The 13,423-nt window shown below is 35.7% G+C and overlaps 1 protein-coding gene across 1 annotated transcript in view; it reads left to right on the top strand.

The window, feature by feature from the left end:
- The window catches only part of LOC143244101 (flotillin-2-like), a 31,146-nt gene that overhangs the window by 7,351 nt on the left and 10,372 nt on the right, over nt 1-13,423 (top strand). Inside the window, 2 exon segments of the mRNA XM_076488171.1 lie at nt 2,400-2,481; nt 12,844-13,058. Of these exon segments, the coding sequence (XP_076344286.1) occupies nt 2,400-2,481; nt 12,844-13,058 (297 nt within the window).

Here is a 13,423-nt window from a genome sequence, read left to right as displayed (position 1 = left end):
TCTAGGAAGACAAAGATCCGGTCTGTATTAAACAGATTATATTTTATTCTTACACTACCTCCATCTAGGAAGACAAATATCCGGTCTGTATTAAACAGATTATATTTTATTCTTACACTACCTCCATCTAGGAAGACAAATATCCGGTCTGTATTAAACAGATTATATTTTATTCTTACACTACCTCCATCTAGGAAGACAAAGATCCGGTCTGTATTAAACAGATTATATTTTATTCTTACACACCTCCATCTAGGAAGACAAAGATCTGGTCTGTATTAAACAGATATTTGTTTTTATATAATTAGTAGTCTAAGTGTGATTTGGTAAGATATCCTTTTTGAATAGTAATCACAGAAGTTCCCGTTGTTATAATAACTACATTGTTTCATGTATAATCAGGTTTTGACACATTTTTGTTTTACACCAGAAATGGAATACTATAAACAGAGTAACCAAAAATTCTATACTTTTTAAAATGTAAGTTTTAGGATGGGAATAGTTTGAAAGTTCATATTATTTTATAGTTTATATATGACCTATTTACACGCAGAAGTATTAGTTGCTCAACCACGCGCGTCCACAGTACTGCGCATGCCCATTACTGACTAACGTAGACTAAATGTAAACAAACATGTTATGTTAACTTGTACATAATTATAAAAGCTGGTATTGTAGTATATCTAAACATAGCAATCTCGTCTATAAAAATTTCAAGACACGATGAACTTTTCAATATTTTTAAGCGGCATGTTATAAAAAATTACTAAATACAATTAAGAAAAACGTCATAATTCATGTCACGTAAACTGAAAATCGTGACGTCATTAAACATATTACGTATCTCAGATACATTATACTTTACAGAAATCGAAAATTATTACAAGTGATTCATTTAATTTAATCGTAATATGTTGATAGTGAAAGGATAAATTAAAAACAGTGACGCCAATAACTATAGCCGCGGTTACTTCACAGAGCGGTAATTGTCTTCATTCTGTTATTTTTGGACAACGTGAGAACGTACACTGCGTTTGAGTCCTGGGCATGCGCAATAAATGGGACGCACTTATTGACCGGCGGTACATTTTACGCTAGTGAGAGTAACAGTTCTGTGTTGCATAGTCAACCTCGAACTTTTGACGACGAGAAACCCACTTGAAATAAAAAATATCTCAGAACGGCTTGTTTGGGTATTAACACTTTTACTGATAAGGAGAGAACAGCGTTTCGACCTTCCTAGGTCATCTTCAGGTTGTTCTCTCCTTATCAGTAAAAGTATTAATATCCATACCAGCCGTTCTGAGATAAAACCTCGAACTCTTATGTCCTAAGCTCCGCGTGTAACTTATTTGAATATATTTAAAACGGCCATTTATCTTGTATTTAAATGAAACAAAATAATGATTGTTATTATATGTATATTCAAGCAACATTCGTGTTTTATTTTACAAGGTAAATAAATCCTGCAATAACCAGATGTTATTGATAATTGAGAAAATGAGATTTACTGTATTTTTCGGACGACGAATTGAAACCAGATTTAGCTTAAACTAATTTCAGATTCAAAAATACCACATCTACTAACTATAGCACTAACGAAAATTTATATGTATGTGTGGGTGTGTATTTTAACATTAGGGATATATAACGAGTTAACCCAAAATAGCGAACAAGTTTCCATTGCTGGGTATACTCGGCCACTGTTGTGAACATTTGACGGGTTTTCTATAAAACGTCAGTTACATATTCACTGCTAACAATCGGTTACATAAATTTTCAAACACAGTGACGTTAACAGGATGCTCAAACCATCCAATATTCTTCTCTGACACCCCATACCCTTAAAAAAAAACGCATCCTTGTTTCACAACGTCTGAAAAGTGTAATTTTTATTCATGAGTTACCCCTGCCTTTTTTAATGTCCCCTATACAAACATTTACTAGTTCTCATTAATGAAAAGCCTTTTCAGCTCAGAATGTAGTGTGATGAACATATTATACATTTGCACCCTTTAGTAATAGTCAAACATTCTTCCTAGGCCTATTTCTTACCAACGTATCAACAGTTTTTGAGTTGTTTGGTTACACTTTGTGAAATTCTAATGAAATATTGACAGTGTTAGTAATATAAGTTATGACTGTAATATGGTGACATACATACATTGACATTATCTACCTTTATTATGTAATATTGGAATGTATTTTGACCATTTTCTTATCCCCATAGTGAGATATCTCCCCAGAAAGTTCAATGGAGTATGGAGCTTCAATTCGGCTAACTTGACAGTGCGTACAGACAGACAGACAGTTATAGTCCACCAGTAATATGTAATTTGTCTGGATCTGTTGGTACTGTACAGTTGAAATAAATAAGTAATAACTTTCTCGTTTCATAGGTGGCTGTTGTGGATCAATGGGAAAGAAGATGGTAGTGGGAGGTTGGGCATGGGCCTGGTGGTTAGTGACCGATGTACAAAGGTAGGATGGTCAAGTTATAGTTGATTCCTCTAACCCTTCTGTTATGTTTCAGCTCTGTTTCACCGAGAACTGATTTTCATATGATGCAATTATATGTATCTTTGGCACTATTATGAGGAAAGTTTGGATTAATTTCTAATGTTTAACATAAAGCATGTAGATAAAAATATTCTATCAGTTTAAGGATGTTTTGATGATTTTATTTGAAATTGTACTGGGTCAGTATGACCTGAAACATGGTAGTAGTGTCTAAACTCTGAATATAATGGAAGGTTTAATAAATAATCTAATTTATCTGTCTTTTGTAATTATTAACCTGTAATTAATACCAAATTTGGTAGAATGATAACATACTGACACATTTTTATTCACTTTTTATGACACATACAAAATCACCACTTCAATAACTTTAGACCTCTGATGAATTGTAAGAAGTTCTCATAAAATGAAATAAATGAAAAATTGCTTTAATGTTTTCAAGTGGTTGAAGTGTGAAATTGATATAGCATTGTTTGGATTGTGGGCTATATAGGACTGTATGTTTTACTGAAACTTGAGTTTATACTTTATTAAAAGCATGGTGACTGAATTCATAAAAACCTGGAAAAAATTTTTAAATCAGCAGATTTCTACAAGTGGTTGTTTGAATTGAATGTGACTTTTATCCATTTCTGGGTTACTTATAGATCTCAGGTTGAGAATTAGAAGAACATTTTTAATTACAAATGTTTTCATGTTTATCATGACAGGAAGTAAAATTAATATTTGAAACTTTGGTACTTGGTGAAACTCCATGAGTGCAGAACTGAGAAGAAACAGTACAACTGTACCTTTCACACACAAATCATTTAGTAAGACCACAGTAAAACCGTGGTCATGAATAAAGGATGTATTTGTGAAATTGTCTTGTTTTCTTCAATTCTGGAATAATAGGAAATGTCTGAGAAGGTTCTTGAGATGAATGATTCTCTGATTCATATTGCTAAGTTTAATTTAGTCACTGTGCTAGTGTGTGTGTGTGTGTGTGTGTGACCTAGTTAAATAAAGCAATCTCTGAATAAGTTAATTTTTAGATGGTAATAATTATAATTAGATTTATTGTAAGTGAAAGCTAATATTACAAGTATACAGGTGTTATGAATATTTAATAATTAAAAACAAAAAGAGATAGTTAATTTGGTATCAATCATGAATAAATTATTGTGATTGGAGAGAAAAAGATGGTGTGTTTAGAGGTGGAGACACACCAAGTAACGATGTAACATGCAATCTAAAGATGGTGTGTTTAGAGGTGGAGACACACCAAGTAACGATGTAACATGCAATCTAAAGATGGTGTGTTTAGAGGTGGAGACACACCAAGTAACGATGTAACGTAGAATCTAAAGATGGCGTGTTTAGAGGTGGAGACACACCAAGTAACGTTGTAACATGCAATCTAAAGATGGTGTGTTTAGAGGTGGAGACACACCAAGTAACGATGTAACGTAAAATCTAAAAGATGATGTGTTTAGAGGTGGAGACACTCCAAGTAACGATGTAACGTAGAATCTAAAAGATGATGTGTTTAGAGGTGGAGACACTCCAAGTAACGATGTAACGTAGAATCTAAAAGATGATGTGTTTAGAGGTGGAGACACACCAAGTAACGATGTAACGTAGAATCTAAAAGATGATGTGTTTAGAGGTGGAGACACACCAAGTAACGATGTAATGTAGAATCTAAAAGATGATGTGTTTAGAGGTGGAGACACTCCAAGTAACGATGTAACGTAGAATCTAAAAGATGATGTGTTTAGAGGTGGAGACACTCCAAGTAACGATGTAAGGTAGAATCTAAAAGATGATGTGTTTAGAGGTGGAGACACAACAAGTAACGATGTAACGTAGAATCTAAAAGATGATGTGTTTAGAGGTGGAGACACATCAAGTAACGATGTAACGTAGAATCTAAAAGATGATGTGTTTAGAGGTGGAGACACACCAAGTAACGATGTAATGTAGAATCTAAAAGATGATGTGTTTAGAGGTGGAGACACTCCAAGTAACGATGTAACGTAGAATCTAAAAGATGATGTGTTTAGAGGTGGAGACACTCCAAGTAACGATGTAAGGTAGAATCTAAAAGATGATGTGTTTAGAGGTGGAGACACAACAAGTAACGATGTAACGTAGAATCTAAAAGATGATGTGTTTAGAGGTGGAGACACATCAAGTAACGATGTAACGTAGAATCTAAAAGATGATGTGTTTAGAGGTGGAGACACACCAAGTAACGATGTAACATGCAATCTAAAGATGGTGTGTTTAGAGGTGGAGACACACCAAGTAACGATGTAACATGCAATCTGAAGATGGTGTGTTTAGAGGTGGAGACACACCAAGTAACGATGTAACATGCAATCTGAAGATGGTGTGTTTAGAGGTGGAGACACACCAAGTAACGATGTAACATGCAATCTAAAGATGGTGTGTTTAGAGGTGGAGACACACCAAGTAACGTTGTAACATGCAATCTAAAGATGGTGTGTTTAGAGGTGGAGACACACCAAGTAACGATGTAACGTAAAATCTAAAAGATGATGTGTTTAGAGGTGGAGACACTCCAAGTAACGATGTAACGTAGAATCTAAAAGATGATGTGTTTAGAGGTGGAGACACTCCAAGTAACGATGTAACGTAGAATCTAAAAGATGATGTGTTTAGAGGTGGAGACACACCAAGTAACGATGTAACGTAGAATCTAAAAGATGATGTGTTTAGAGGTGGAGACACACCAAGTAACGATGTAACGTAGAATCTAAAAGATGATGTGTTTAGAGGTGGAGACACTCCAAGTAACGATGTAACGTAGAATCTAAAAGATGATGTGTTTAGAGGTGGAGACACTCCAAGTAACGATGTAAGGTAGAATCTAAAAGATGATGTGTTTAGAGGTGGAGACACAACAAGTAACGATGTAACGTAGAATCTAAAAGATGATGTGTTTAGAGGTGGAGACACATCAAGTAACGATGTAAGGTAGAATCTAAAAGATGATGTGTTTAGAGGTGGAGACACAACAAGTAACGATGTAACGTAGAATCTAAAAGATGATGTGTTTAGAGGTGGAGACACATCAAGTAACGATGTAACGTAGAATCTAAAAGATGATGTGTTTAGAGGTGGAGACACACCAAGTAACGATGTAACATAGAATCTAAAAGATGATGTGTTTAGAGGTGGAGACACACCAAGTAACGTTGTAACATGGAATCTAAAGATGGTGTGTTTAGAGGTGGAGACACACCAAGTAACGATGTAACATAAAATCTAAAAGATGATGTGTTTAGAGGTGGAGACACACCAAGTAACGATGAAACGTAGAATCTAAAAGATGATGTGTTTAGAGGTGGAGACACACCAAGTAACGATGAAACGTAGAATCTAAAAGATGATGTGTTTAGAGGTGGAGACACTCCAAGTAACGATGTAACATAGAATCTAAAAGATGATGTGTTTAGAGGTGGAGACACACCAAGTAACGTTGTAACATGGAATCTAAAGATGGTGTGTTTAGAGGTGGAGACACACCAAGTAACGATGTAACATAAAATCTAAAAGATGATGTGTTTAGAGGTGGAGACACACCAAGTAACGATGAAACGTAGAATCTAAAAGATGATGTGTTTAGAGGTGGAGACACACCAAGTAACGATGAAACGTAGAATCTAAAAGATGATGTGTTTAGAGGTGGAGACACTCCAAGTAACGATGTAACGTAGAATCTAAAAGATGATGTGTTTAGAGGTGGAGACACACCAAGTAACGATGTAACGTAGAATCTAAAAGATGATGTGTTTAGAGGTGGAGACACACCAAGTAACGATGTAACGTAGAATCTAAAAGATGATGTGTTTAGAGGTGGAGACACTCCAAGTAACGATGTAACGTAGAATCTAAAAGATGATGTGTTTAGAGGTGGAGACACCCAAGTAACGATGTAAGGTAGAATCTAAAGATGATGTGTTTAGAGGTGGAGACACAACAAGTAACGATGTAACGTAGAATCTAAAAGATGATGTGTTTAGAGGTGGAGACACATCAAGTAACGATGTAACGTAGAATCTAAAAGATGATGTGTTTAGAGGTGGAGACACACCAAGTAACGATGTAACGTAGAATCTAAAAGATGATGTGTTTAGAGGTGGAGACACACCAAGTAACGATGTAACGTAGAATCTAAAGATGGTGTGTTTAGAGGTGGAGACACACCAAGTAACGATGTAACATGCAATCTAAAGATGGTGTGTTTAGAGGTGGAGACACACCAAGTAACGATGTAACATGCAATCTGAAGATGGTGTGTTTAGAGGTGGAGACACACCAAGTAACGATGTAACATGCAATCTGAAGATGGTGTGTTTAGAGGTGGAGACACACCAAGTAACGTTGTAACGTAAAATCTAAAAGATGATGTGTTTAGAGGTGGAGACACTCCAAGTAACGATGTAACGTAGAATCTAAAAGATGATGTGTTTAGAGGTGGAGACACTCCAAGTAACGATGTAACGTAGAATCTAAAAGATGATGTGTTTAGAGGTGGAGACACACCAAGTAACGATGTAACGTAGAATCTAAAAGATGATGTGTTTAGAGGTGGAGACACACCAAGTAACGATGTAACGTAGAATCTAAAAGATGATGTGTTTAGAGGTGGAGACACTCCAAGTAACGATGTAACGTAGAATCTAAAAGATGATGTGTTTAGAGGTGGAGACACTCCAAGTAACGATGTAACGTAGAATCTAAAAGATGATGTGTTTAGAGGTGGAGACACTCCAAGTAACGATGTAAGGTAGAATCTAAAAGATGATGTGTTTAGAGGTGGAGACACTCCAAGTAACGATGTAAGGTAGAATCTAAAAGATGATGTGTTTAGAGGTGGAGACACAACAAGTAACGATGTAACGTAGAATCTAAAAGATGATGTGTTTAGAGGTGGAGACACATCAAGTAACGATGTAACGTAGAATCTAAAAGATGATGTGTTTAGAGGTGGAGACACACCAAGTAACGATGTAACATAGAATCTAAAAGATGATGTGTTTAGAGGTGGAGACACACCAAGTAACGATGTAACGTAGAATCTAAAGATGGTGTGTTTAGAGGTGGAGACACACCAAGTAACGATGTAACATGCAATCTAAAGATGGTGTGTTTAGAGGTGGAGACACACCAAGTAACGATGTAACATGCAATCTGAAGATGGTGTGTTTAGAGGTGGAGACACACAAAGTAACGTTGTAACATGGAATCTAAAGATGGTGTGTTTAGAGGTGGAGACACACCAAGTAACGATGTAACATAAAATCTAAAAGATGATGTGTTTAGAGGTGGAGACACACCAAGTAACGATGAAACGTAGAATCTAAAAGATGATGTGTTTAGAGGTGGAGACACACCAAGTAACGATGAAACGTAGAATCTAAAAGATGATGTGTTTAGAGGTGGAGACACACCAAGTAACGATGTAACGTAGAATCTAAAAGATGATGTGTTTAGAGGTGGAGACACTCCAAGTAGCGATGTGACGTAGAATCTAAAAGATGATGTGTTTATAGGTGGAGACACACCAAGTAACGATGTGACGTAGAATCTAAAAGATGATGTGTTTAGAGGTGGAGACACACCAAGTAACGATGTAACGTAGAATCTAAGGATGGTGTGTTTAGAGGTGGAGACACTCCAAGTAACGATGTAACATAAAATCTAAAAGATGATGTGTTTAGAGGTGGAGACACACCAAGTAACGATGAAACGTAGAATCTAAAAGATGATGTGTTTAGAGGTGGAGACACACCAAGTAACGATGAAACGTAGAATCTAAAAGATGATGTGTTTAGAGGTGGAGACACACCAAGTAACGATGTAACGTAGAATCTAAAAGATGATGTGTTTAGAGGTGGAGACACTCCAAGTAGCGATGTGACGTAGAATCTAAAAGATGATGTGTTTATAGGTGGAGACACACCAAGTAACGATGTGACGTAGAATCTAAAAGATGATGTGTTTAGAGGTGGAGACACACCAAGTAACGATGTAACGTAGAATCTAAGGATGGTGTGTTTAGAGGTGGAACACTCAAGTAACGATGTAACGTAGAATCTAAAAGATGATGTGTTTAGAGGTGGAGACACACCAAGTAACGATGTAACGTAGAATCTAAAAGATGATGTGTTTAGAGGTGGAGACACACCAAGTAACGATGAAACGTAGAATCTAAAAGATGATGTGTTTAGAGGTGGAGACACACCAAGTAACGATGAAACGTAGAATCTAAAAGATGATGTGTTTAGAGGTGGAGACACACCAAGTAACGATGTAACGTAGAATCTAAAAGATGATGTGTTTAGAGGTGGAGACACTCCAAGTAGCGATGTGACGTAGAATCTAAAAGATGATGTGTTTATAGGTGGAGACACACCAAGTAACGATGTGACGTAGAATCTAAAAGATGATGTGTTTAGAGGTGGAGACACACCAAGTAACGATGTAACGTAGAATCTAAGGATGGTGTGTTTAGAGGTGGAGACACTCCAAGTAACGATGTAACGTAGAATCTAAAAGATGATGTGTTTAGAGGTGGAGACACACCAAGTAACGATGTAACGTAGAATCTAAAAGATGATGTGTTTAGAGGTGGAGACACACCAAGTAACGATGTAACGTAGAATCTAAAAGATGATGTGTTTAGAGGTGGAGACACTCCAAGTAACGATGTAACGTAGAATCTAAAAGATGATGTGTTTAGAGGTAGAGACACACCAAGTAACGATGTAACGTAGAATCTAAAAGATGATGTGTTTAGAGGTGGAGACACACCAAGTAACGATGTAACGTAGAATCTAAAAGATGATGTGTTTAGAGGTAGAGACACACCAAGTAACGATGTAACGTAGAATCTAAAAGATGATGTGTTTAGAGGTGGAGACACACCAAGTAACGATGTAACGTAGAATCTAAAAGATGATGTGTTTAGAGGTGGAGACACACCAAGTAACGATGTAACGTAGAATCTGAAAGATGATGTGTTTAGAGGTGGAGACACTCCAAGTAATAAAGTAATGTGTAGAATCTGAAGGTAATTAGAGAGAGAGAAAATAATATGGTTAAAGGAGAGTGTTACATGTAACACAGTAGCATTCAGAATCTATTAAGAAATATAACATTTGTAACTGATTTGTTATAAATGAACTATTCCAGAGCTTTAACTAATAGTGCAGTTAACATGTTTGGTAGATCTACAAGAAATAGAGGTAAGATTGCCAATATACGTTTCTATTTTGAAGTTATTATATCAACTAATTTTCCAGAACTCGTCCGTTCTCACAGTATCACAGAGATGAGCCTGAGAATATCTAAGGCTGTTAAATTGACTTGACGTCGGCTCAGACGATCGTAGAGGTTTTAGTTTTGTTTTGCTGGCAAGAACTGATGTTTTGTGATAACCAGAATCATGTTTTGTAATACGCATCCGTTGCAACAAGTTATTGCGACGAGATGTGTTTGGCACGTTTGTCCTTACAAACACACCCTCACGGAAACTACTGCAGTATAAACCGGTTATTATTTATGTATCTTTTGTATGATTTGACACATTTATAAAACCGCAAGAAAATAGTGGCTGAAAAAGCTTAACTGATACGCCTCCATGTTCTTGGTATTTGAGGATTTAAAATGTAATGGATTCTTATAATCACCAGAAATCCGAACCCGATGTAATTTTCTTATTGCTCCGCTAAAATATAATAGTAAATCGGTTTGTGGTTTAAAAGGTCTCAGCTGACGCGAAGTTGATAAACTCGTTTTTCCATCAACTTATGACTCGTTGATTAGCGTTCTGAGTTGAAAGTTAGATCGCAGAATTCAAATTGTCAGTATTTCTGTTATTTATTACACAAGTGGAAAAGTGCATTTAAATTTGAGATGTCTATTTTCGTTTCGTTTTATTTAATCGTGTTCGTCTTTCCCTCCACCCCCTCCTACCTACCCAGTTACCAGTTTGAAAGTTTATTTATATTACAAAACAGAATCTTTAGTTTTTAAGTGACACGTAAAGCAAGCGTTACAGTATTAATACATTGTACGAACCTAACATTGTAAACATTAATTTGTTTGTGTTTAAGTGACGTTTATAACAAGTGTTACGACATTAATACATTTGAAAAACTCGGCGTGAAATTGTCATTCACTTGCTTGTTGCAAATCGAATATTTGCGCACGCGCACACACAAAGAAATAACCCTAATATGTTCCCTTTGCCCTCATGAAATGAACTGAATTTTAGTAAGTCCGGTCACTGATGTGATGTTCAATTTAAGTTTAACTTAAATAATGTTTAGATTGCGAGTGAAACTGACAAAATTGTGGTATAGCATCGTTTACCTTTATGATAATTTACTTACGTATATAAACATAACTACCTCAAACCTTAGTATTAACGAGTGAAGACACTGAAAACGTGCGACAGTGTAGCTGTTATTTCACCATTCCGTGTAGGAATCGCTAGAAACTGGATTCATGCTGGAAAAAGAATATCTCTATTTTTACTTTGCAAAGTTACATTACAAGTCCCAAAGAACAGCGGGTTAGAATCCCCGTCACACCATACATGCTCGCCCTTTCAGCCATGGGGCGTTACAAAGTTACGGTCAATTCCAATATTCATTGGTAAAAGTGTATCCCAAGAGTAGGTGGTGGGTGGTGAAAACTAGCTGCCTTCCCTCTAGTCTTACACTGCTTAATTAGGGACGGCTAGCGCAGATAGCCTTCGTGCAGCTTAATAAGGTTGTTGAAGTTACCAACATAGGCCGCTCGAAAATATTTAACGTCGTATTAGAATTATAATTCTAAGTTTATTTATTCTGGTTTGTTCTATAGAGTTGTTTCCGTTAGTAAATTATTTGTATCGTTAACAGATTATTGTACAGTTCAAGTCCCTGACACAAAACACGTGCTTTTTAGTATTGTTTTAAAAAATTAGAACTACGTTTTTAAAGTTCGCTCATGTTTTTATTGGTTGTACATCATAAAACTTGTTTATTTTGTGCACGGTGGTGGAATACAAGAAGTGTACAACTGATAAAAACTGTAACATTGATAAGAGTGTAATTCTAACAGATTGTGTAACATTGATTTATAACTCGTTTAACAATGAATATTTCATTTCTTTTCTCGGAGGGGGCATCACCGTAAACAGAGCTAATATACGTATAATTTATGATGGTTTCATTGGGGATTTAAGGTAACGATGTAATTACATGTATTAGTGAAACAAGCAAGAAAAAAAAATATCGAAGATATGACCTCTGCTTCCACACTGCTCGTTACGATCATGGTAGGGACCCAAACAGTGGACGAAAAAAACAAAATCGTTAAAAAAAGCTATAAGATCAAAGCTGCTCCCTGTCCTGGTTTATTTCGGTTCAGTGAAATGTGTCAAACTAAGCCTCATAAGATGTACATGTACGGCGAAGCCCGTCTTCGTGTGCACGCGTCTTCGCCTCGTTGTTGATAAAATACAACAGCGTTTTCTTTTACTAGAATGAGTTCATCGTTAAATTATTTTTATGGCCAGAAGATCTGCTTCCATTCAAGTTGAACCTTTTCTTTCTGTAGATATTTCAAACTGAACGTACGTGTTGTTATATTTTATCGCGAAAGAAAATTTGTTAAACGAACGAATTTGGTGTAAACTGCAATATGCGGGTATCGCGTTTCACACTTGTCTCGGTTAGAAGTATAGCATCCGCATCCGCTCAAAACATCAGAAGAAGAGCATTATTCTAAAGTGTAAAGGTGTAACTGAGCTCTACCAGTGTTTAAAACAGTCACATGACAAAAGCTGAGTTTTATTATTAGTTATTCGCCTGTTGGTGTATGGTAATAAACGAATGCACGCTGTTGTTATTCCTTCGGGAATTTCGTTTGATCACAATTGTGTTAAATTGAACCACACTTTACTTCCTTAAGGAAGTTAAAATACAATCTGTAATTTATTTAGGTTTTAAGATTGGCCCACCACTGAAGAAACACCCAATCTGTGATTTGTATACACATTGTCATTGGTCTACCACTAAATAATTTTTAATAAAGATTTTTTCTTTCATTATATCAATAAAATAGTGTTGTTTTTACTCATGATATGTTTACACAATGAAAGAAAAATTTACCACTGATGTTCATTAAATAATTTCAAAAAGGAACCCACCACAAATTTTATGCTAAAAATTAGTTAAAAACATATATATATACATAAATGTTCCTTGTATGAAAATATATAAAATCAACATTATTATTGGTTTATGTGATTCTATGCAGGTTGAGTTTGGAGGTCATGACCTTGACCCCTCGATGTGAACATGTTGAAACTGCCCAAGGTGTTCCACTTACAGTTACAGGTGTTGCCCAGTGTAAGGTCATGACAGAAAAGGAATTCCTTTCAACAGCAGCTGAGCAATTTTTGGGGAAAAATGTTGATCACATCCAGTGTGTCATCTTGCAGACTTTAGAGGGGCACTTGCGGGCTATCCTTGGTAAGTTTATCACAACTTCAGTTGGTATATAGGACTTGTTATATACACAGTATTTTACTTTGTTAAATGCTTATCAGGATACATTGAAGTCTGAGATATTTTACTCTTCAGATTTCTTTTAAAATCTGAATAATTTTTTATTGCACTTTTAATTTCTTACAAATTCATAAATTACAAGTAGTATGTGTGATTTATTTATTGTACCAATGTTTGATAGAAACCCTAATCTTGAAACAAGTTTCCAAAAGTGTCATGTGTGTGAATTAGTTTTTATACCAAGGTTTGATGGAAACCCTTGTCTTGCAACTTAAGTTTCCAACAGTGTCACATATGAAACTATAAATTATGGCAGGTTTATAAAAACT

The sequence above is a fragment of the Tachypleus tridentatus genome, chromosome 2, assembly GCF_004210375.1.
Source record: "Tachypleus tridentatus isolate NWPU-2018 chromosome 2, ASM421037v1, whole genome shotgun sequence".
In the NCBI taxonomy this organism is placed as follows: Eukaryota; Metazoa; Arthropoda; class Merostomata; order Xiphosura; family Limulidae; genus Tachypleus; species Tachypleus tridentatus.
Note: the sequence above shows the minus strand (reverse complement) of the source record. Positions and strands in the feature narration are given on the sequence as shown.